Below are 22,666 nucleotides of genomic sequence, written 5' to 3' on the forward strand. Positions count from 1 at the left end.
CTGTTTAGAAACTGATTAGAAAGTCAAACTGGACACACTGGAGGCTGTGGTAGAACAAGGGACCCTACGGAAAATCCTGGCAGTTCTGGACAATGTTTCTCACCTTCTGTATGCCACCTTGGCTGAACCGAGGAGCACTCTCAGTAATAGACTAAGAAAACTGCGCTGCTCCAATAAGCGCTATACAGTATGAGGTCATTCTTACCCTCGGCCATTAGGCTCTATAATGAGTCAACCTGGAGCCGGGGAAGTGATGAACCCTCCTGTCAGAACGTTTGAGGTAACTTTTTTTTTATTCTTTCATACTTCTTTTCTAATATTTGTATATCTGTGCACTTGCAATGCTACTGTACACTGTAATTCCTTTGGGATCAATAAAGTATTTATCTATCTATCTACATTATCTTTCTATCAACTTGAAGGGCTTTCAATTAGAATTTATGGTTTCAGCTTGTCTACAGAAAGTTTTCTTTTAAAGGATCACTCTCTGTTGGTGTATGGTGTCTGCTCACATTCCTTAGAACTTGTAAGGTAGCGCCCCACAAAAGACGTTCAAGCCTGCAAGTATCCTTGTTAGTTGTTTTGATTGTGTATCAGGATCAGTTACAGTGCAGCTGCTTAAAAGATTTAATGCTATTTATTAATTTATCCTAAGGAGGTGGACTGACAGGAAGAAAAGGCTGCTTTGGAAGTCTACAGAAAACTGAAACCATAATGTGTGTGGTATACGGTTGGACAGATGAAATGGTTTTCTCTGGTACTTCTGCTGGTGATGTCTGTATATGGAAAGATATGTTCATTATTAAACGAGTAAAAGCCCATGATGGACCAGTATTCAGCATGCAAGCACTGGAAAAAGTAAGAGATAAAAGCCTCAGGTAACAAGAGTATAAATGATTTAAACAGGACTTTTAAAGTATACTTTAATGAGAATTGTCTGGTTTTAGCAGATATTTTAATCAATGGATCCATCTTGTATAATGTAGGATTTGATGTACGTGTTCCTGAACTAAAACCTCTTCCTGTTGAAACTTTGCACATAATCATTTATCTTTATCAATCTGCTAGTCGTAATTGAGTAATATCACCATGTGAAAGATATATCTGATTTCACTTTAAACACTTTAATTCTGACTTGGTCTATAATTTTCAGTTTAATTCTCATTTCAATACTCTGCACACACTGACCCACAGCACATCTTCACTCAGTAACTTACAATTATGCCTTCTTTCTCTTGCCAGCACTGTGCTTCAAATGTGAATACTGTTCAAATCCCTTCAATTTACCTCTGTACTGCACCCTTCAACTCTCTGAAAACTTGGTGTGGCTCTGACGCTTGCCTCTTTCTTCCACCATTCCCCAGTGCCATTCTGTCCAATACTGGTGTCTAGGTACAAACTTGGGAATTCTTTCTGTCCTCTTCCACCTTTTGAAAAGAGCATTTAATCCAAGATGCTCACAATGCTATTAGCTAGCTCTGCTGAAGCAATTCTCCCCTAGATGGAGTCAGTATTTTTCATTACTGTCTACCTTCCACATTCCCGGCCTGAGGGAGATGAGTGTTAACTCAGGTCAGTGCAGGAACTTTGGCCTTCAATGGGAGGGCTGTAATTTTAACCCCTAACCTTCCAGTTCATTATTGAAGGGGGAACCTCTATACTGATAGTAAAGTACTGTGGAAGGCATTAGCTCTCTTTAGCATAGTTTTGGATTAACCAAAGTGTTTTTATTTCTTTACGCCAGTTTGTGTTTTCTTCTTTAGGGCTTTGTCACTGGTGGAAAAGATGGTGTCGTCGTTCTCTGGGATGATACTTTTGACAGATATCTGAAAACGTACTGCGTCAAACGTTCTGCACTCGCCCCTGGCTCTAAAGGTACCTTTATTCAATATAGTATATTAAAGAGACTGTTTTTAAAATGGCATTAATCTCTCCTTAAAATTAAAACTATCAATATATCTTAGTGACACTAGTGTAGGGAGAGCAGTTCCAAAACAGGCTGACACAATGCAAAAGAACTTAAATTGCATTGTATAGATTATTAAAATTAAATTTGATTACAAATGTAAAGTGATGAGATTGGGAAAAATAAATGTTACAAGTTAACCTTGGATCTTTTTCTATTTAATGGCAGACTGCCCATTGAAACCACCTTATGGTATCTGGAATTGTATGTGCATGGAGTGAGAACATGGATTTTAGATGTGACGTATAACCTGTATGATGTGTTAGCTCGAGCCTTCGAGATTATTGTAATGCAGAAAGGCATCAACCCCATTCGAGAGTGTGTGATTTTGGTTACCTTACAACAGGAATAAATGAGCAGAAAGCTGAAAATTTGGTCAATACTTGCGGAGAGGAATGCAAGCTCAGGATAATATATGTAAAAGTGAAGCCTCCAGATGTGGTTTTGGTTGGGAATGTTGTTAAGGAATACATCTTCTATGAATGATGAAAGATGACTTTTTTTTTAAGCAACACACACAAAATGCTGGTGGAACGCAGCAGGCCAGGCAGCATCTATAGGAAGAGGCACAGTCGACGTTTCGGGTCAAGATGCAAAACGTCAACTGTGCTTCTTCCTATAGATGCTGCCTGGCCTGCTGCGTTCCACCAGCATTTTGTGTGTGTGCTGCTTGAATTTCCAGTATCTGCAGATTTCCTCGTGTTTGTGTTTTTTTAATTGGGATTCACAGTGTTGATTATCCATACCTGCACAGAAAAGCTGGATGTGTCTCTTTCATTGTAGGACAGTATTTACCGCGGTATCGCATTGGTGAGGATATTGGTGAAAGCTGCTGTGAAAGCCACCATGAAGCCGAAAAGCTGTTGCAGAGCACAGCATCTAGAGAGGGAGAAATGCAGATCAGGGTGGGATGGCCTGGAGCAATGATTAGTATTTGAGTGGGTGTAATTAAGGGTTCAGAACTCACTATACTTAGAGTCCAGTATGAAAAGCTGGGAACTGGGTTGACTTAGTTGAATGCATTGAGGGAGAGGGATATATATAATCAATGCATTCAGCTCAGTCAACCCAGTTCCCAGCTTTTCATGCTAGACTCTAAGTGTGTATATATTTATAAAACAGTGACCTAGGGGGCTCAGAAAAGGAAAGAAAGTGTCCATTCAGTAGGTAGGAAACACGAAGATAGATCTGTTATAATTGTTATTATTGAAGATATTTTACAATTAATAGACAATTAGTGGTTACAATTAATACAGCAGACCGCACAACAGTTCTAGGGATTTAGAGGAACAAATTTGCAGAGATGCAGACTGTTCACAAGAAACATAAGGTTGTTGTAGTAGGTGATTTTAACTTTCCACATGTTGATTGGAAATCCCATACTGTAAAAGGACTAGATGAGAAAGAATTTCTCAAATGTGCTCAGGAAAGTTTCCTTCATCAATACGTAGAAATCCCAGTGAGAGACTGTGTGATACTTGATCTGCTGTTAAGAGCTGGGCAGTTTGTGTAGGGGAACACTTTGTATCTCATGATCACTATGCCATTAGTTTCAAAGTAAATATGCAAAAAGATGGGCCTGGTCTGCAGGTTGAAATTCAGACTTGGAGAAAGTCCAATTTTGATGTATTAGAAATAATTTGGGAAGTGTGGATTGGGATAGGCTGTTTTCTGGCAAAAATGTACTTGGTAAGTGGGAGGTCTTCAAAAGTGAAATTCTAAGAGTACAAAACTTGTATGTGCCTGTCAGAATATAAGGTAAAAATAACAAGTGTAAGGAACCTTGGTTTTCAAGAGATATTGGATTAGGCATGGGCTTTGTGGGAGAAGATCAAGAGTGGTAGTCAAATGGTTGCCTCTGACTGGAAGCCTGTGGAGTGCCACTGGGATCGGTGCTGGGTCCAGATTACATGGGGATTGTGAGTGAACAGACCTTTTCAAGTCCAGCCACAAATTCTCAATTGGCTTGAGGTCTGGACTCTGACATGGCCACTCCAGGAGATTAGCTTTGTTTTTAAGCCGTTCCTGTGGAGCTTTGGCTTTATTTTGCTTGGTCATCGTCTTATTGGAAAATAAATCTTCTCCCAAGTCGCAGTTCTCTTGCAGACAGCATCAGGTTTTCTTCCAGGATTTCCCTGTATTTTGCTGCATTCATTTTACCCTCTACCTTCACAAGACTTCCAGGTCCTGCTGCAGTGAAGCATCCCCACAGCATGATGCAGCCACCACCATGCTTCACGGTAGGGATGGTGTGTTTTTGATTGTGTGCGGTGTTTGGCTTATGCCAAACATAGCATTTGGTCTAATGACCAAAAAGCTCAGTTTTGGTTTCATCAGACCACAGAACCTTCTTCCAACTGACTTCAGAGTCTCCCACATACCTTCAGGAAAACTCTAGCTGAGATTTCATGAGAGTTTTTTTCAACAGTGGCTTTCTCTGGGCCACTCTCCCATAAAACTGCAACTGGTGAAGTACCTGGGCAACAGTTGTTGTATGCACAGTCTCTCCCATCTCAGCCACTGAAGCTTGTAACTCCTCCAGAGTTGTCATAGGTCTCTTGGTGGCCTCCATCACTAGTCCCCTTCTTGCACAGTCACTCAGTTTTTTAGGATGGCTTGTTCTAGGCAGATTTACTGCTGTGCCATATTCTTTCCCTTCTTGATTGACTTAACTGTACTCCCAGGGATATTCAGTGACTTGGAAATGTTCTTACATCCATCACAGGACAGACCAAGACTGAAAAACTGACAAAAACCACATAATTATAACATATAGTTACAACAGTGCAAGCAATACCATAACTTGATAAAGAACAGGCCATGGGCATGGTAAAAAAAAAAGTTCAAAGTCTCTCAAAAGTCCCACATCTCACGCAGACAGGAGAAGGAAGAAAACTCTCCCTGCCATGCCCGACCACAGTCCAACTCTGAGTCATCTGAAAACTTCAAGCCTCCGACCAGCCCTCCGACACCGAGCACCATCTCTCCCAAGCGCTTCAACCCCAGCCCCGGCCGCAAGCAGCAGGCAAAGCCGAGGATTTTGGGGCCTTCCCTCCAGAGATTCTCGATTGCGCAGTAGCAGCAGCAGTGAACTGGACATTTCAGAACTTAACTAATTATGTGACCTCTAAATCCAATTGGTTTCACCAGTGATGATTTGATGTCATATTAAAGTGAGATGAATACTTATGCAATCAATTATTTTGTGTTTTATATTTGTAATTAATTTAGACCACTTTGTAAAGATCTGTTTTCTCTTTGACATGAAAGAGCCTTTTTCTGTTGATCAGTGTCAAAAAAACCAAATTAAATCCACTGCAATTCAATGTTGTAAAACAATAAAACATGAAAACTTCTGGGGGGGGGCGGTGAATATGTTTTATAGGTACTGCATGTGTAGACATTACAATTCGATGTATGAAACTGGGAAAAACAAAATATCTTTGCAGCACATTTTGTTTAAAGTATGATGTTAATTATTGCTAATTGATTGAACAGCCATTTTTAAAAGATTAATTGTATTGCTGAGTAGGCTGTCTACTATCTGATTCTCGTCTCAACTGATGCTTGAACTAAGGATTTCTCTGTGGGGTTTATTTGATGTCATTTGAGGTGGAGAAAATATCAAATTATTTTCTTGCAGGATCGTGAAATTTCAATTTCCCTTGTTTAACGGGACTAACAAAAATGCAGAGCTAACAGCATCCTCAAATTTCTGCAACTGCTGCATTCATTTCACTGTTTGTGGTTTATTGAGAAGGCAAGAAATCACTCAGTTTCTGGTTTGAGAGAAGAAAGTTCAGTGTCCTTTTAGGTTGCAGTGATTTCAAAAGTGTGAACAGTAGCCAAACTTATTTTTGAACTGGAAGAATTCGCCTAAAATGTAAAACTTGCCTTGAAGCATTACCACTTGTTATCACAGGTGTGTAGCTAATATTCTTGTATTAACATTTATAATTGAAAATGCTAGGTGAATACTTATTATCCACAATTCCAACACTGTTTTTTAAATACTATGGAGAAGTTGTAGATCTGTCACCACAAATGCTGCTGTTGCTCATTTTAATCTAATTCCACACACTTTGCTCTCCTAATCTCCAAGACTGGCCCTTTAGTTCTTTCCTATCTTGACTCTGCTCTTTCCCTTGTTGCTCGGGTGGTTTGTGCTTTCATCAACTTTGCCCCTCTATTTTCACTCTTTGCAGCAGCAACATTAGTTTTTTTTAAATACGTCTAACTCTTCCACAACCACACAAATTCATTTTGATCTTGTTCTTTATTTAACATCGAATATTATGGATTAATGTATTCTTACTAATTAGAAAAACAATCATTAGTGTTTATTCTGTACTTTTCAATTTGGCACATTTTCTTGTAGAACAACATATTCTCTATAACCCCAACTTCACTTCCGAATCCAAAGTTATAGTTGTGTTATTATGAACCAATATTGCTTTATAATACTGCAACATGAAAAATCTCGAGTTAAGTTATAAGAAGAATTCCATCTCCAAAGTGTGTACTTGATACAGTCCATAATTTATTTCAGTGCTGATAAGGATTAGAATGTAATAAATACTTGATACTTTTATTTTCATCAAGTCAGTGTTAAATTATGTCTTTGAATTACTGATAACTGTTTATATTTTATAGGTCTGTTAATAGAAGACAACCCTTCTATTCGTGCTGTAACCTTAGGCCATGGTCATGTTCTCGTGGGCACAAAGAATGGAGAAATATTAGAAATCGAGAAAAGTGGTCCCATAACGTTATTAGTTCAGGTAGTCTAAACTATTAAGTAATTCATTTAAATTTTTTTTATTAAGAAGACCAAAGATTTATTTTATTCAAGTATATCAACTGAAACCCTTTATGGCCTTCCCTCAGTTTATTGGATAAATTGTGCTTTCAAGACCACCTCAATTTTGGAATGGAACTCTGCCTACAGTTTACAACAGTGTGAGAATCGGCAGATAGTAGCTAAAAGTAGAATCACATGTTCACAAGAAAATAAATAGAATCAAATGTAAGACCCAGGTTCATTTTCAGCGGGATAAAACAGCACAGAAACATGCTATTGTTGGAGTACTGGGTATTCTATAGAAAGGCTATTGGAGTTGATGTGAATCAAGGGGAAACACTGTACTGAGTTGTATCTATCTCTCAAGCAGATGGTTCAACGCCAATTGTCTCAACTGAATCAGAATCAGGTTTAATATCACTGGTATATGTCATGAAAATTGTTGTTTTGTGGCAGCAGTACAATGCAATAGACAATAAAAACTAAATTACAAAAAGAAGTATATATAAACAAATAAATTAAGTAAGTAGTGCAAAGAGAGAGGGAAATAATGCTGAGGTGGCTTTTACATGTCAATTCTCCTCAAACTTCTCATGAAATATAGCCATTGCCTTGCATTTTTTGTAACTGTATCAGTATGTTCAGCCCAAGATAGATCTTCAGAGACGTTGACACTCAAAAACTTGAAACTGCTCAACTTTTCCACTGCTGGTGTGTGATCCCTCAACTTCCCCTTAATAAAATCCACAGTCAGTTCCTTGGTCTTACTGACATTGAGTACAGGGTTGTTGTTGCAACACCATTCAACCAGCTGATCTGTCTCACTCCTGTACGCATCCTCGTCACCGTCTGAAATCCTGCCAGTGATAGATGTGTCATCAGCAAGTTTACAGATGGCATTTGAGTTGTGTCTAGCCACACAGTCGTAGGTGTAGAGAGAGTAGAGCAGTGAGCTAAGCTCATTTCCTTGAGGTGCACCAGTGTTGATTGTCAGTGAGGAGGAGATGTTATTTCCAACCTGCACAGACTGTGGTCTCCCGGTGAGTAGGTCAAGGGTCCAGTTACAAAGGGAGGTACAAAGGCCCAGGTTTTGGAGTTTGTTGATTTGAACTAAGGTTATGATTGTGTTGAACACTGAGCTGTAATCAATAAGCAACAGCCCAGTGTAAGTATTATTATTGTCCAGTTGATACAAGGCTGAGTGGATACCCAGTGAGATTGTATCCACTGTAGACCTAGTGTGGTGATAAGCAAATTGCATCTGATCTAGGTCCTTGCTTAGGCAGGAGTTGATTCCGACCATGACCAACCTCTCAAAGCATTTCATCACAGTAGATGTGAGTGCTACTGGGTGATAGTTATTGAGGCAGCTCACCCTGCTCTTCCTGGGTTCTGATATAATTGTCACCCCTCTGAAGCAGCTGGGAATCTCCAAATGCAGCAGTGAGAGACTGAGAATGTCCTTGAACACTCCTACCAATTGGTTGGCACAGGTTTTCAGAGCTCTACCAGGTACACCATCAAGGCCTGACACCTTGCAGGGGTTCACCGTCTTAAGACCATAAGACATAGGAGCAGAATTAGGCCATCTGGCCCACTGAGTCTGCTCTGCCATTCGATCATCCTTTTTTTCTATCTCCTCCTCAAACCCAGTTCTAGGTGTTCTCCCCGTAACCTTTGATGCCATGTCCAATCAAGAACCTGTCAATCTCTGCTTTAAGTATGCCCAACGACCTGGCCTCCACAGCTGCATGTGGCAAAAAATTACACAAATTCACCACCCTTTGGTTAAAGAAATTTCTCCGCATCTCTGTTTGAAAGGGCGCCCCTCTATCCTGAGGCTGTGCTTTCTTGTCCTAGACTCCCACCATGGAAACATCCTTTCCACATCTACTCTGTCTAGGCCTTTCAACATTTGAAAGGTTTCAATGAGATTCCCCCCTCATCCTTCTGAATTCCAGCTAGTACAGACCCAGAGGCATCAACGTTCCTTGTATGATAACCCTTGCATTCCTGAAATCATCCTTGTGAACCTCTTCTGGACCCTCTCCATGCCAGCACATCTTTTCTAAGATGGGGGACCCAAAACTGTTCACGGTACTCAAGGTAAGGCCTCACCAGTGCCTTATAAAGCCTCAGCATCACATCCTTGCTCTTATATTCCAGACGTCTTGAAATGGCATCTGCCTTCCTCACCACCGACTCAACCTACAAATTAACCTTCAGGGTGTTCTGCACAAGGACTCCCGAGTCTCTCTGCATCTCAGATTTCTGGATTTTCTCCCCATTTAGAAAATAGTCCACACATTTATTTCTACTACCAAAGTGTATGACCATGCATTTTCAACATTGTATTTCTCTTGCGATCCATTACCAACCTGATTTTCCTGATTGACCTGCATGTTAAAATCTCTTATGACTACCATAACATTGCCCTTTTGACACGCGTTTTCTGTTTCCTGTCGTAATCTGTGGGCCACCTCCCAGCCACTGTTGGGAGGCCTGTATATAACTGCCATCAATGTCCTTTTACCCTTGCAGTTTCTTAACTCAACCCACAAGGATTCAACATCCTCCGATCCTATGTCATATTTTTCTACCAATTTGATGCCATTCTTTACCAGTAGAGTCACACCACCAGCTCTGCCTACCTTCCTATCCCTCCAATACAATGTGTAACCTTGGACATTCAGCTCCCAACTACAACCATCCTTCAGCCATGATTCAGTGATGGGCGCAACATCATACCTGGCAACCTGTAATATTGCAACAAGATCATCCACCTTATTTCTTATACTACATGCATTTAGCTACAACACCTTGAGTACCGTATTTGACAACAGACAATAGGTGCAGGAGGAGGCCATTCAGCCCTTTGAGCCAGCACCACCATTTACTGTGATCATGGCTGATCATCCACAATCAGTACCCTTTTCCTGCCTTCTCCCCATATCCCTTGACTCCACTATCTTTAAGAGCTCTATCTAACTCTTTCTTGGAAGCATCCAGAGAATTGGCCTCCACTGCCCTCTGAGGCAGAGCATTCCACAGAACCACAACTTTCTGTGTGAAAAAATTTTTCCTCAACTCCGTTCTAAATGGCCTACCCCTTATTCTTAAGCTGTGGCCTCTGGTTCTGGACTCCCCCAACATCAGGAACATGTTTCCTGCCTCTAGCGTGTCCAATCCCTTAACAATCTTAAGTTTCAATCAGATCCCCTCTCATCCTTCTAAATTCCAGTGTATACAAGCCCAGTTGCTCCAATCTTTCAACATATGACAGTCCCGCCATCCCGGGAATTAACCTTGTGAACCTTCGCTGCACTCCCTCAATAGCTAGAATGTCCTTCCTCAAATTTGGAGACCAAAACTGTACACAATACTCCAGGTGTGGTCTCACCAGGGCTTTGTACAACTGCAGAAAGACCTCTTTGCTCCAATACTCAATTCCCCTTGTTATGACGGCCAACGTGCCATTAGCTTTCTTAACTGCCTGCTGTACCTGCATGCTTACTTTCAGTGACTGATGAACAAAGACACCTAGATCTCGTTGTACTTCCCCTTTTCCTAACTTGACACCATTCAGATAGAAATCTGCCTTCCTGTTCTTGCCACCAAAGTGGATAACCTTACATTTATCCACATTGAACTGCATCTGCCATGCATCTGCCCACTCACCCAACCCATGCAAGTCACCCTGCATTCTCATAACATCCTCCTCACATTTCACACTGTCACCCAGCTTTGTATCATCTGCAAATTTGCTAATGTTACTTTTAATCCCTTCATCTAAATCATTAATGTATATTGTAAATAGCTGTGGTCCCAGCACCAAGCCTTGAGGTACCCCACTAGTCACTGCCTGCCATTCTGAAAGGGACCTGTTAATCCCTACTCTTTGTTTCCTGTCTGCCAACCAATTTTCTACCTATGTCAGTACCCTACCCCCAATACCATGTGCTCTAATCTTGCCCATTAATCTCCTATGTGGAACCTTATCAAAGGCTTTCTGAAAGTCCAGGTACACTACATCCACTGGCTCTCCCTTGTCCATTTTCATAGTTATATCCTCAAAAAAATTCCAGAAGATTAGTCAAGCATGATTTCCCCTTCGTAAATCCATGCTGATCCTGTTACTGCTATCCAAATGTGCTATCCTTTCTGATTCTGCATCCCTAATGATTTGATATTCAGCATGTTGGTTGCAACTAAGTCCCATCACCTGCCTGCCCTTTCTGACAATCTGACTGCACGCGATCTTCACTTTTTTTACCATCCATCCTTTCCTGAGTCCCTTCGCTCTGGTTCCCACCTCCCTGCCAAGTTAGCTTAAACTATCCCCAACAACTCTAAGAAACCTGCCTGCAAGAATATTGGTCCCCCTCGGGTTCAGGTGCAACCCGTCATTTTTGAACAGGTCATACGTCCACCAGAAGAGATCCCAATGATCCAAGAACCTGAAGCCCTGCACCCTGCACCAGCTTCTCAGCCACACATTTATCTGCCAAATCATCTTGCTTCTACCCTCACTGGCACATGGCACAGGCAGCGATCCAGAAATTACTACCCAAACGGTCCTGCTTCTCAGCTTTCTAGCTAGCTCTCTAGATTCTATTTTCAGGACCTCATAGCTTTTCCTTCCTATGTCATTGGTACCAATATGTCCCAAGACATCTGGCTGCTCCCCCTCCCTCTCCAAAATGTTGTGGACGTGATCTGAGGCATCCCTGACCCTGGCAGCTGGGAGGCAACATACCATCCGGGTGTCTCGTTCACATCCACAGAATCTCCTGTCTGTTTCCCTCACTGTCAAGTCCCTTATCACTACCACTCCCTTCTTCTCTCTGTTTCCGTTCTACACCACGGACCCATGGTCAGTGCCTGTAACCCAGTCACTGTGGCATTCTCCCGGGATGTCATCCCCCACAAAAGTATCCAAAGCAGTCTACTTGTTTTTGAGGGGAATGGCCACAGGGCTGCTCTGCTCTAACTGCCTATTTCCATTTCCCCTGATGGTCACCCAGCCACTTGCCTCTTGCAACTTCGGGGTGACTATTTTTCTGTAACTTTGATCAATTATATCCTCGCTGTCCCGTACAAGCCAAAGGTCATCCAGTTGCTGCTCCAGATCCCTAACACAGTCTTCAAGGAGCTGCAGCCAGACGCATTTCACGCAGGTGTAGTTCCCTGGGAGACTCTGTTTCTCCCAGTTCTCCAACATCCAGCACAGGGTCATCGGACGTTGCAGGGATTTATGGCATCCCTGAAGAGCATGGCTGCAGGTATTCCTTAGGATAATGTCCTTAACCCAAAAAAATTATGCAGTTATATATCATGGAAACAGGATCTTCAACCCAATTCGTCCATGTTGACATTTGCCTGCATGTGGCCCGTATCCCTCAAAACCTTTCCTATCTATGAACCTGTCCAAGTGGCTTTTAAATATTATAATTAACCTTCTCTGGCAACTCATTAAACTCAAAGAGCTAACATCTTCTGTATGGAAAGCTTCAGGTCTCCTTCATATGTTTCCAATGTCACATGAAACCCTTTGATTTTACACTCTCCTGTCCTGGGAAACAGACTGTTACCATCCACCTTTGCTGTGCCCCTCATGATTTTATAAACCTCGACAAGGTCACCCCTCAGCCTCCTTCACTCAGGAGTAACGGTCCCAGTCTAGTCAATTTCTCCTTGCAAGTCAAGGCCTCCAGTCCCACCAACATCCTCATGAATCTTCTCTTTGCTCTGTTTTGCTTAATCCAATTCTCCATATAGTATGGTGACCAGAACTCCATGTGATAATCCAAATGCAGTATCCCCAGCATCTGGTTCAGTTATAACATGAAGTCCCATCTCCCATACTCCATACCCTCTCCAGTCATTCAGCAGAATAAAGGCATCCATCACTAACTAATTATTTGGAAAGATTGCAGGCTAGTGTTGGAAACTGTTTTAATTTAACCAGGGAATTTACTCATTCCTTTTGTATTGTGAAAGGAATAGGCAAGAGGTTTCTACAGTAGTAAAGGATAGAATAAAAATTACATTTGGGTAATGAGCCACATGGTAAGTGTTATTGAATTAATATTAGAAAAATAGGGAAATGGATACTGAAATGAAATGGATATTGAGACTGCCAAAGAGATTAAAGAAGTAGAAAGAAATCCAAAAGTAAAGCTGTTTTTTAACTAGCAGTTCTGAAGTAAAGGGGTTATGTCAAGTGGAAATAAAGGGGGGTATATTTTACTAAATTTGAGTCACCCGAGTACTTTACATTTTCCTGCAGGAAAAGGTAAATGTAGAGCAAAATGATTGTCCATCAGCAGTGAAAATGCACTAGTTCTGGAAACTAGTGTTCAAAAAACACTGGACTGGTCATGGAGGGGAAAGTGGAAAAACACACCCAGTCTGAAAGAGTGCACACTCTAACATGAGAGAGAAGGGAGGAAGAGGGAGATATTGAATGCACTAACCATAATTTCCTAAGGATAAAGAATGGCTAATTCTGCATTAATGTTATTTTTTTTAATATCTGGAAGGATATGACCACTGCTTATTTCTTCTGGAGTTTAAAAAAAAGTATTCTTAAAGGTATAAGTCAAAAAGGTAAATAGCAAACAGACTTCAACATCACTTGGTGGAGTTTTCAGTAACTACCACTAAGAGTGGCTTTGTACAGATGACCAGGTCAACCACAGCTAGACTTAACTTCCAGACTGTGGTAGCATCAAGTGCAGTTTGGAACCAGATTTATTACTGCTGACACTGTCGTGGAATTTGTTGTTTTGGGGCAGTAGTGCAGTCAGTGCGAGACGTAAAGATTACTATTTTACAAAATAAATAAATAGAGCAAAAATGAGTTATTGTTCATTGCTTCATGGACCATTCAGAAATCTGATGGCAGAGGGGAAGAAACTTTTTAAAATGCAGTGTCAGTCTTCAGGCTCCTTGATGGTGGTAACACAAAGAGGGCATGTCCTGGGATGGTGGGAGACTTTAATTATGACTTTAACGAAGATAATAATACCGAAGATATAGAGTGCTGAATGTAATTTTAGTTTGGTATTTCAAAGAACCTAAGGTGTAAAAATCACTTATTAAGTTGCTGAAGGAACTAATTTTGTTTATTACTATAATCAATATTGTGAAATTATATTAATGAAATCATATTTATTTGTTGGCCCTTAACTTCATGGTTGGTTGTTTTTTCATGCATCCTTTGAAAATCAGCATGATCAATAAACTTTAACATTTGTTTGACAGGGTCACATGGAGGGTGAAGTATGGGGATTGGCTGTTCATCCCCATTTACCTCTTTGTGCTACTGTTAGTGACGATAAAACTCTGAGAATTTGGGATCTCTCCCCTAGCCACTGTATGCTGGCTGTGCGTAAACTAAGAAAAGGTAAGTTCAAAATACTCATGAATGTTAGTTTTCAGCAGATGGTTGCATCTTACAGCTAGCCATCCACTGAATGAAGCACTTGATTTGAATCTTTAGAAAGTCCACCGTACAGTCCTGTTGAAAGTATAAGTAAAACACAAGATTTAGAGGAGAAATATTTTATAGACATGACATAAATCCAAACTTGTTGAAAGTGCACGGTGTTTCCAAGAAGGTTCTTGTTCTGAGTCATAGGCATCCATTGGAGATAACCAAAATGTTGGCTTCTCTCTCATTTTTTCATAGCTCTTGCAAGCTAATAGGGATGGGCAGTAAACACACATGTAGCCAGCAGCACCCACAAACTATCTGTGAATATAAATACAATTCCTACGTAAGCCATGTTGTTATTTGTCACTTGTAATCTGAGGTTTTTGGCAACTGAATTTTGCTGTCTTTATTTATAAAAGGTTTATGATGTACCCACCGTTCACTAGAAAATAATACAGAATATACTGGAAATACTCAGCTTGCCAGGCTGCATCTGTGGAAAAAGAATTGCTTAAGAATTCTTCCATCTTTTGTTTGGTTACCCCTTGTGACGTTACATTTGTGCTCTAGACAGGTTCCTGTCTGTCTTTGAAACTTCTTTGGATGATGGAAACATTGTAAGGGCACATGAGAGTCAGGAACTCTCAGTGTACAGAAAGACTGATGCTTTCTTTGCATGGCATGTCGAAAGAGCAGTTCCAAACACTGATACTGAATTTCACCCAGCTTATGTTTGCAGTGTTGTTTTTTTTTGTACATGAGAAATCTAGTGAAACTAACTGCAAATTTGGAAGACTGCTGCAAATCATTGAGAAGGCTAAATTTACCACACTGATGTGGAGCCTTCTGTAAGTTTTGCCCGTGACAGTTTCAAGCAAAATTACAAATTCACCATAATAAAACTAATTGTAATCTTGAGATGGAAATAAAAGAATAAATTTAGAGATGAGTACTTGTACCTTTTGCAAAATCCCTGGCCAGCAGAGCAACAAAGTAATGTAAGTAATTGAAAGCAACAGTGGCTTTCCGCAGTGAGAAATGAATGCAATCTGTGAAGTAACACATTTGGGGGTGGGGGGGCTTAATCTTTGAATGCAGAGTTTATGATATTATGTTGCTTCTTTAGCCTTGTGATTTTTTTTTGCTTTAGTAAACTTTACGATATTATAGACATGAAAGAGGCAGACTGCAAACAAATCTGAAATATATTCTGTGTCTGGAATAATTTACATAAATGTTTTAAATTTTTGTTATTTCTTTCTCTAATTCCAAAGAGTATCCATTTCAAAATGAATTGTAAAAAGTTATTAGTTGCATATAGTATCAATGTGCAGTCTAATATTAAGGGCAGAGTCTTTGCTGTCTTCATTCTAGGTGGCAGGTGTTGTTGCTTCTCTCCCGATGGGAAATCTCTCGCTGTTGGTCTGAATGATGGAAGTTTTCTGATTGTGAATCCAGATACTCTTGAAGATCTTGTTTCATTCCACCACAGAAAAGAGCACATTTCTGATATTAGATTTTCACCAGGTATCCATGCTGAGTCAAATAATCAGTTTTCTCTTTGTTTTGAAAGGATTGGTCTTGGTCAATACGAGATTAAATCTAATAAAGAAATTCCCAGATTTTATTATCTTCTGGAAAAACATATTCCAAAGTATCCACATATTGAAAATGTTTTTTTCTGATGTATTCATTTACTTCAAAAGCATTAGAAATGCTACTGTCAGTATTTAAGAAGGTTCATTGTTTTTAAGAAGTAGTACAGATGAAGGGGGTAGTGTTTGGTTTACTGGTGAACAAAATATTGCATCATTTTCTTTATTCAGTTTGTTCATTTACTGGCAAGAGGCCATATATATAATCTGGTTATAGGATTAGAAGAGCACAGCACAGTGAACTGTTCAAGCACTCACTACCTCCGCCATCCAGTAAGATCATGCTTGATCCCCTTCCACTTTCTTGCACTAATCCCATTTCCCTTGAAACCTCATGCATGCCACATTTTTGTATTTAATCATCTGCAAGTTAGATTGTACCTCCCAAGCCTATTATCTAGAACAAGGGCTGTAGATGCATTCAAGGTGACACCCCACGTTGAATCATGAAGGTACCAGCATCTTTTCGTAAGGTCAGAATCCTGGAATTCCCACCCAGCAAATATTAGTGGTTCAAAAAAATCAATGTAATACCACCTTCACAGGGGAAAACAGGAATGGACCACCCTTGCAAATAATCTCCTGCGTATTTACAAATCACTTCTTTTTTAAAAAATGTATATGAAATGTAATAATGCACAGAATAAAGTTCCTTGTAATGCTTTATGTAAAACTTCAAAGAAGAGGGTAGGAACCAGTGAGCCAATTACTGGTTTCTGCCAAACATCTTGTAATTTGCAAAATTTAATGGCTTCTTCTTTGTTGCTTCCAAAAAGTAATAACATGTAATTTAAACATTTCAGGTCATGGGAAGTACTTAGCTGTAGCATCCCATGATAACTTTGTAGACATCTACAATATAATGAATAGCAAACGAGTTGGAATTTGCAGAGGAGCTTCCAGCTATATAACACATTTGGACTGGGATAGAAGAGGTATTTCTATGTCTTTTACTTTCACGTTTCAAAGAAAAATATAAATGGGTATGATTTTTGCAGAAGATTTTGCTTAGATGTTCATAATCGACCTGTGCATCATTCTGTTGAAACAATATGTGATTTTGGTTATGGTTCCTGTGAAATGATAGGCCAAGAGCTGCTCTGAGGAAATTATGACCCTTTATTCTTAATAATTGCTAAATATAACTGAGAACACGAAGGCAGTAGGGCAAACTTTGTAGCTGAAACAAAACTTGGCAGTAATGTGACCCATGGAGTGAATAGTGATATATTGTAGCAGAATGTAAATAGGCTTATGAAATAGGTAAATGCATGACCAGTGCTTGGAAAAATGGTGAGGTGAATAAGGGGATGTAATGTAAAATAAAGAATATTATTCTAAAAATGGGTGCAGGAGCAGAGAGACCTAGTGGTATACATGCATAAATCATAAAACGATAGGGAAGGTTGAGAAAGCACTTGGTTCTGGGCTTAATTAACAGTGGTACTGTGTAAAACCAGGAAATTATGCTGAAGCAAAAATCAATCTGTTGGATAAACAGTGATTCAAGCAGCATCTGTGAACACAAAGGGGATGTCAACATTTCAGGTAGGGACATAGTATGAGGCCTGAAAGTGTGGAAGGAAGAGGTGAGAGTGAGAGGAAGACGGGGCTGATGAAGGTGGAATCGGATGAAGTGAGGTAGGGGATTACAATCAGAATCAGGTTTATTATCACTGACTCGTGAGATGTTGTGGTTTGTGGCAGCAGCACAGTGCAATATACAAAATATTACTACAAGTTAAAATAAGAAGTACAAGAAAATAAATAAACAGTGTGAAAAGAAAGCAGCGTAATGAGGTAGTGTTCATGGACCGTTCAGAAATACGTGGGAGTGGAGGATAATGGGCCGATGGGGATGGGAAAGGAGATGGACAGTTTTGAGAGAGAGACTGGTGGGTGATGGTGGAAACAAATAAGGGAGGTATAATGGGCATATGGATCCAAGGAGGCAAAGGGATCAGGAAAGAAGGCCAAGGGAAAAAATGCCTGTGTGGAAAGGTGTATGGGTGACAGATGGAACCAGCTGAGGGTGGGGATTTGGGGGTTTAGAACATTTTTGTAAGGGTTGTAAGGAAACTCTCTTCCTTAAAATATGGCCATATGGTTATAAGATATAGAAGTCAAATTAGGCCATTTGACCCATTAAGTCTGCTCTACCATTCAGTTGTAGCTAATGTTTTTTCAACCCCATTCTCCCACCTTCTCCCCAATTGGTAACTCACTTACCAATCAAAGGACCTTTCAATATCTGTTTTAAAGACACTCAGTGATCTGGCCTTCATAGCGGTCTGTGGCAATGCGTTCCACAGATTCGCCACCCTCTGGCTAAAGAAATTCTTTCTCAAGTCAGTTTTAAAGGAATGTTCCTTTATTCTGAGACTGTTCCCTCAGATCCTGGACTGTCCTACTAATCGAAATATTCTCTCCAGATCCATTTTATCCAGGTCTTTCAGTAAGTTTCAAAGAGGTCCCCCGCTTATCCGTCTGAACTCCAAGTTAACAGGCCCCAAGTCATCAACAGCTCCCTATAATTTAGGCCTTTCAAGTTCAAGGGCAAGGTCAAATTTAATTGTCATTCAGCCATGCACATGAGTGCTGCCAGATGAAACAGCATTTTTCTGGGGCCAAGGTACAAAACATAGAACCGAACATTAACACACGACACATATAGCACGGGGTGGATGACCTAACAGAGGACAGTCACAGTGGTTAGGTCTCTAGCACTGAGTCTGTCTCTGTGACTCAGAACGGAAAGAGGGAGAAAAGGCATGCTGTGGTGATAGGGGATTTGTTACTAAGGGTAACAAACAGCAGGTTCTGTGGGCAAGAATATGATTCCCAGATGGTATGTTTCCTCCTAGTGCCAAGGTCTGGGATTTCTCCAGTGGGAGAAAATAAGTGGGAGGGTGAACAGCCAGAAGTTGTGGTCCATGTAGGTATCAATAACATGGGTAGGACAAGTGTCGATGCTCTGCATAGGGAGTTCAGGGAGTTAGGTATGAAGTAAAAGGGCAGGACCTCCAGGGTTGTGATCTCAGGATTGCTACCTGTGTCATGTGCCAGTGAGGCCAAAACTAGAAAGGTTTAATACATGGCTAAGACGTTGGTGTAGGAGGGAGCGCATAAGAGTTTTGGATCATTGGGCTTTCTTCTAGAGAAAGTGGGACCTATACAGAAGGGACAGTTTGCACCTGAACTGGAGGGGGACTAATACCCTAGCAGGAAGGTTTGTTAATGCTGCACGATGGGGTTTAAACTAGAGTTCAAGGGGATGGGAACCAGAGTGCCAGAACAGTTAGTGAAGATGTTGTGGAGGCAAATGTTGGTAAGACCTCAGACAAAGTTATGAATCAAAAAGTTGAGCAAGGCACAACTAGTGTCCTGGGCTGTCTGTATTTCAATGCAAGAAGTGTCATAGGAAAGGCAGATAACAGTGCTGAAGATGACGTCGCTGGTTTGTAAACAGAGGCAGTGTGTAGTGAGGAGAGGTTGTTGATAGGGCAATATTGCAGTCAACAGGATGAGTTGCAATGTAAAAGGCGAACAAAATGAAAAGGGTGAATACAGGACTGAAGGTGCATAGTATACGGAATAAGGTAGAAGAACTTGCAGCATAGTTGCAGATTGGCAGGTATGATGTTGTAGGTATCAGTGAATCATGGCTGAAAGATTATAACTGGGAACTTAATGCCCAGGGATGCACATTGTATCAAAGGGGCATGTAGGAATGTAGATGGGGTGGTGTTGGTCTGTTGGTTAAAAAAAAAATGAAATCAAGTCATAAGAAGGAAGTGACATAGGGTTGGAAGGTGTTGAATCATTGTAGAAAGAGCTAAGGATGTGGTCTACAAATTACAACGGGAGATAGAAAATGCATGCCAATAGTCATGGGGGACTTCAATATGCAGGTAGATTAGGAAAATCAGGTTGGTACTAGATTCCAGGAGGAGGGTTTTCTGGAGTGCCTACTAGATGGCTTTTTAGAGCAGCTCGTGGTTGGATCCACTAGAGGATCAGCTATTCTGGATTGGGTGTTGTGCGATGAACCAGAATTGATTAGAGAGCTTAAGGTAAAAGTACCCTTAGGGGAAGTTATCATAATATGATTGAATTTACCCTTAACTTCGAGAAACAGAAGCCGAAGTCAGATGTATCAGTACTACAGTGGAGTAAAGGGAATTACAGAGTCATGAGAGAGGAGTTGGCCAGAATTTATTGGAAAGGAACACTGGCAGGGATGACAGCAGAGCAGAAATTACTGGAATTTCTGGAAACAATTCAAAAGTCTCAGGATATAAAGAGGAAGAAATATTCTAAAGGAAAGATGACACAACTGTGGCTCACAAGAGAATTCAAAGCCAACATAAAAGCCAAAAAGAGACCACATACTAGAGCAAAAATGAGTGAGAAGTTTAGAGGATTGGGAAGCTTTTAAAAACCAACAGAAGGCAACTAAAAACGCCATTAAGAAGGTAAAGATGGAATACAAAAGTAAGCTAGCCAATAATATTAAAGAGGATACCAAAAGTTTATTCAGATACATAAAGTGTAAAAGAGAGATGAGAGTGAATATCGGACCGCTGGAAAACGATGCTGGTGAGGTTGTAATGGGGGACAATGAAATGGCAGATGAACTGAATAAGTATTTTGCATCAGTCTTCACAGTGGAAGACACTAGCAGTATAGTGAAAGCTCCAGGCGTCAGGGCATGAAATGTGTGAAGTTACCATAACTAGAGAGAAGGTTCCTGGGAAACCGAAAGATCTGAAGGTAGATAAATCACTTGGACCAGATGGTGTACACTCTAGAGTTCTAAAAGAGGTGGCTGAAGAGATTATAGAGGCATTAGTAATGTCTTTCAAGAATTACTAGATTCTGGAATGGTTCCGGAAGACTGGGAATTGAGAAGAAACTATAGCCCAGTTTAGTTTGCCTCAGTGGGTGGGAAAGATGTTGGAGTCGATTATTAAGAATGAGTTCTTAGGGTACTTGGAGGCACATGATAAAATAGGCTGTAGTCAGCATGGTTTCCTGAAGGGAAAATCTTGCCTGACAAATTTGTTGGAATTCTTTGAAGAAATAACAAGCAGGATGGACAAAGGGGAAACAGTTGAAGTTGTGAACTTGAATTTTCAGAAGGCCTTTGACAAGATGCGACACATGAGGCTATTTAACAAGCTATGAGCCCATGGTATTATAGGAAAGATTCTAGCACAGATAAAGCAGTGGTGGATTAGCAGGAGACAAAGAGTGGGGAAAAGAGAGCCTTTTGTGACTAGCTGCCGGTTACTAGTAGTGTTCCACAGAAGTCTGTGTTGGGACTGATTCTTTTGACGATATATGTCAATGATTTGGATGGTGGAATTGATGGCTTTGCTGCAAAGCTTGCAGACGATACAAAGATAGGTGGAGGGGCAGATAGTTTTGAGGAAGTAGGCTACAGAAGGTCTTAGACAGATTAGGAGAATGAGCAAAGAAATGACAGATGGAATACAGTGTCGGGAAGTATATGGTCATGCACTTTGGTGAAGAAATAAAAGGTTGAGTATTTTCTGAATAGAGAGAAAATACAAAAAAAAACAGGTGCAAATGAACTTGAGAGTCCTTGTGCAGGATTTCCTAAAGGTTAATTTGCAGGTTGAGTCTGTGGTGAGGAAGGCAAATGCAATGTTAGCATTGATTTCAAGAGGACTAGAATATAAAAGCAAGGATGTAATGTTGAAACTTTATAATGCACTGGTGAGACCTCACTGGAGTAGGTAAGCAGTTTTGGGCCCCTTATCTTAGAAAGAATGTGCTGAAAATGGAGAGAGTTCAAAGGAGATTCACGAAAATGATTCCAGGATTGAATAGCTTGTCTTATAAAGAGTGTTTGATTGCTCTGGGCCTGTGTTCACTGGAATTCAGAAGAATAAGGGGTGACCTCATTGAAACCTATCGAATTGTGAAAGGCCTCGATAGAGTGGAAGTGGAGAGGATGTTTCCTATGGTGGAGAGTCTAAGACCAGAGGACGCAGCATCAGAATAGAGGCAAACAGCAGGAATTCTGCAGATGCTGGAAATTCAAGCAACACACATAAAAGTTGCTGGTGAATGCAGCAGGCCAGGCAGCAGCTCTAGGAAGAGGTGCAGTTGACGTTTCAGGCCGAGACAAAGGGTCTATCAGAATAGAGGGGCGACCTTGTAGAATGGAGATGAGGAGGAATTTCTTTTGGGAGAGGATGGTGAATCTGTAGAATTCTTTGCTACAGGCAGCTGTAGAGGCCAAGTCTTTATGTATATTTAAGGTGGAAGTTGATAGATTCTTGATTGGTCAGGGAATGAAGGGATACAGGGAGAAGGCAGGAGGTTAGGGCTGAGAGGAAAATTGGATCAGCCATGATGAAATGGCAGAACGGACTAAATGGGCCAATTGGCCTAATTCTCCTCCTATATGCCATAGTCTTGTATAATTATTATAGCAGAAAACATACAGGTGCTAAAAAAAATTAAATAATAATAATATAGCCCAAGTCCCTACGTGTCATGGCCTGCAGATTGATGGTACATGGATGTTGTCCTAGAGTCATGTTTCTGCAGGAACAGCCTGCAACAGTTCCTCATTTGGACAATGCAGCTGCAAACAAACACAATCCAGCTCGTCTCCCACCAAGCAAACACTAGAGGGCAGCCCCAATGTGAGGGGCCAGTCGAGCAAACACTGGAGGGCAGCCCCATTGGGAGGGGCCAGTCTCCAAACCAGTAGTGGCACATAGCCAGTTCTGCTGTCTCCTGCCTCAGTGGCCGCAGCAGTCTTCCTCAGA

The 22,666-nt window shown here is 40.8% G+C and overlaps 1 protein-coding gene across 3 annotated transcripts in view; it reads left to right on the top strand.

Annotated features, from left to right (window-relative positions):
* The window catches only part of LOC134345709 (echinoderm microtubule-associated protein-like 5), a 188,807-nt gene that overhangs the window by 114,402 nt on the left and 51,739 nt on the right, over positions 1-22,666 (top strand). For all 3 annotated transcript variants that reach the window (XR_010017752.1, XM_063046827.1, XM_063046813.1), the window contains exons 18-23: positions 656-858; positions 1,764-1,875; positions 6,620-6,747; positions 14,034-14,175; positions 15,580-15,732; positions 16,664-16,795. Coding sequence is in view for 2 of the 3 variants with exons in the window: in XM_063046827.1 (XP_062902897.1) it covers positions 656-858; positions 1,764-1,875; positions 6,620-6,747; positions 14,034-14,175; positions 15,580-15,732; positions 16,664-16,795 (870 nt within the window). In the remaining variant the exon portion in view is untranslated. The remainder of the gene's footprint in view (positions 1-655; positions 859-1,763; positions 1,876-6,619; positions 6,748-14,033; positions 14,176-15,579; positions 15,733-16,663; positions 16,796-22,666) is intronic.

Source organism: Mobula hypostoma, chromosome 1, assembly GCF_963921235.1.
Source record: "Mobula hypostoma chromosome 1, sMobHyp1.1, whole genome shotgun sequence".
NCBI lineage: Eukaryota > Metazoa > Chordata > Chondrichthyes > Myliobatiformes > Myliobatidae > Mobula > Mobula hypostoma.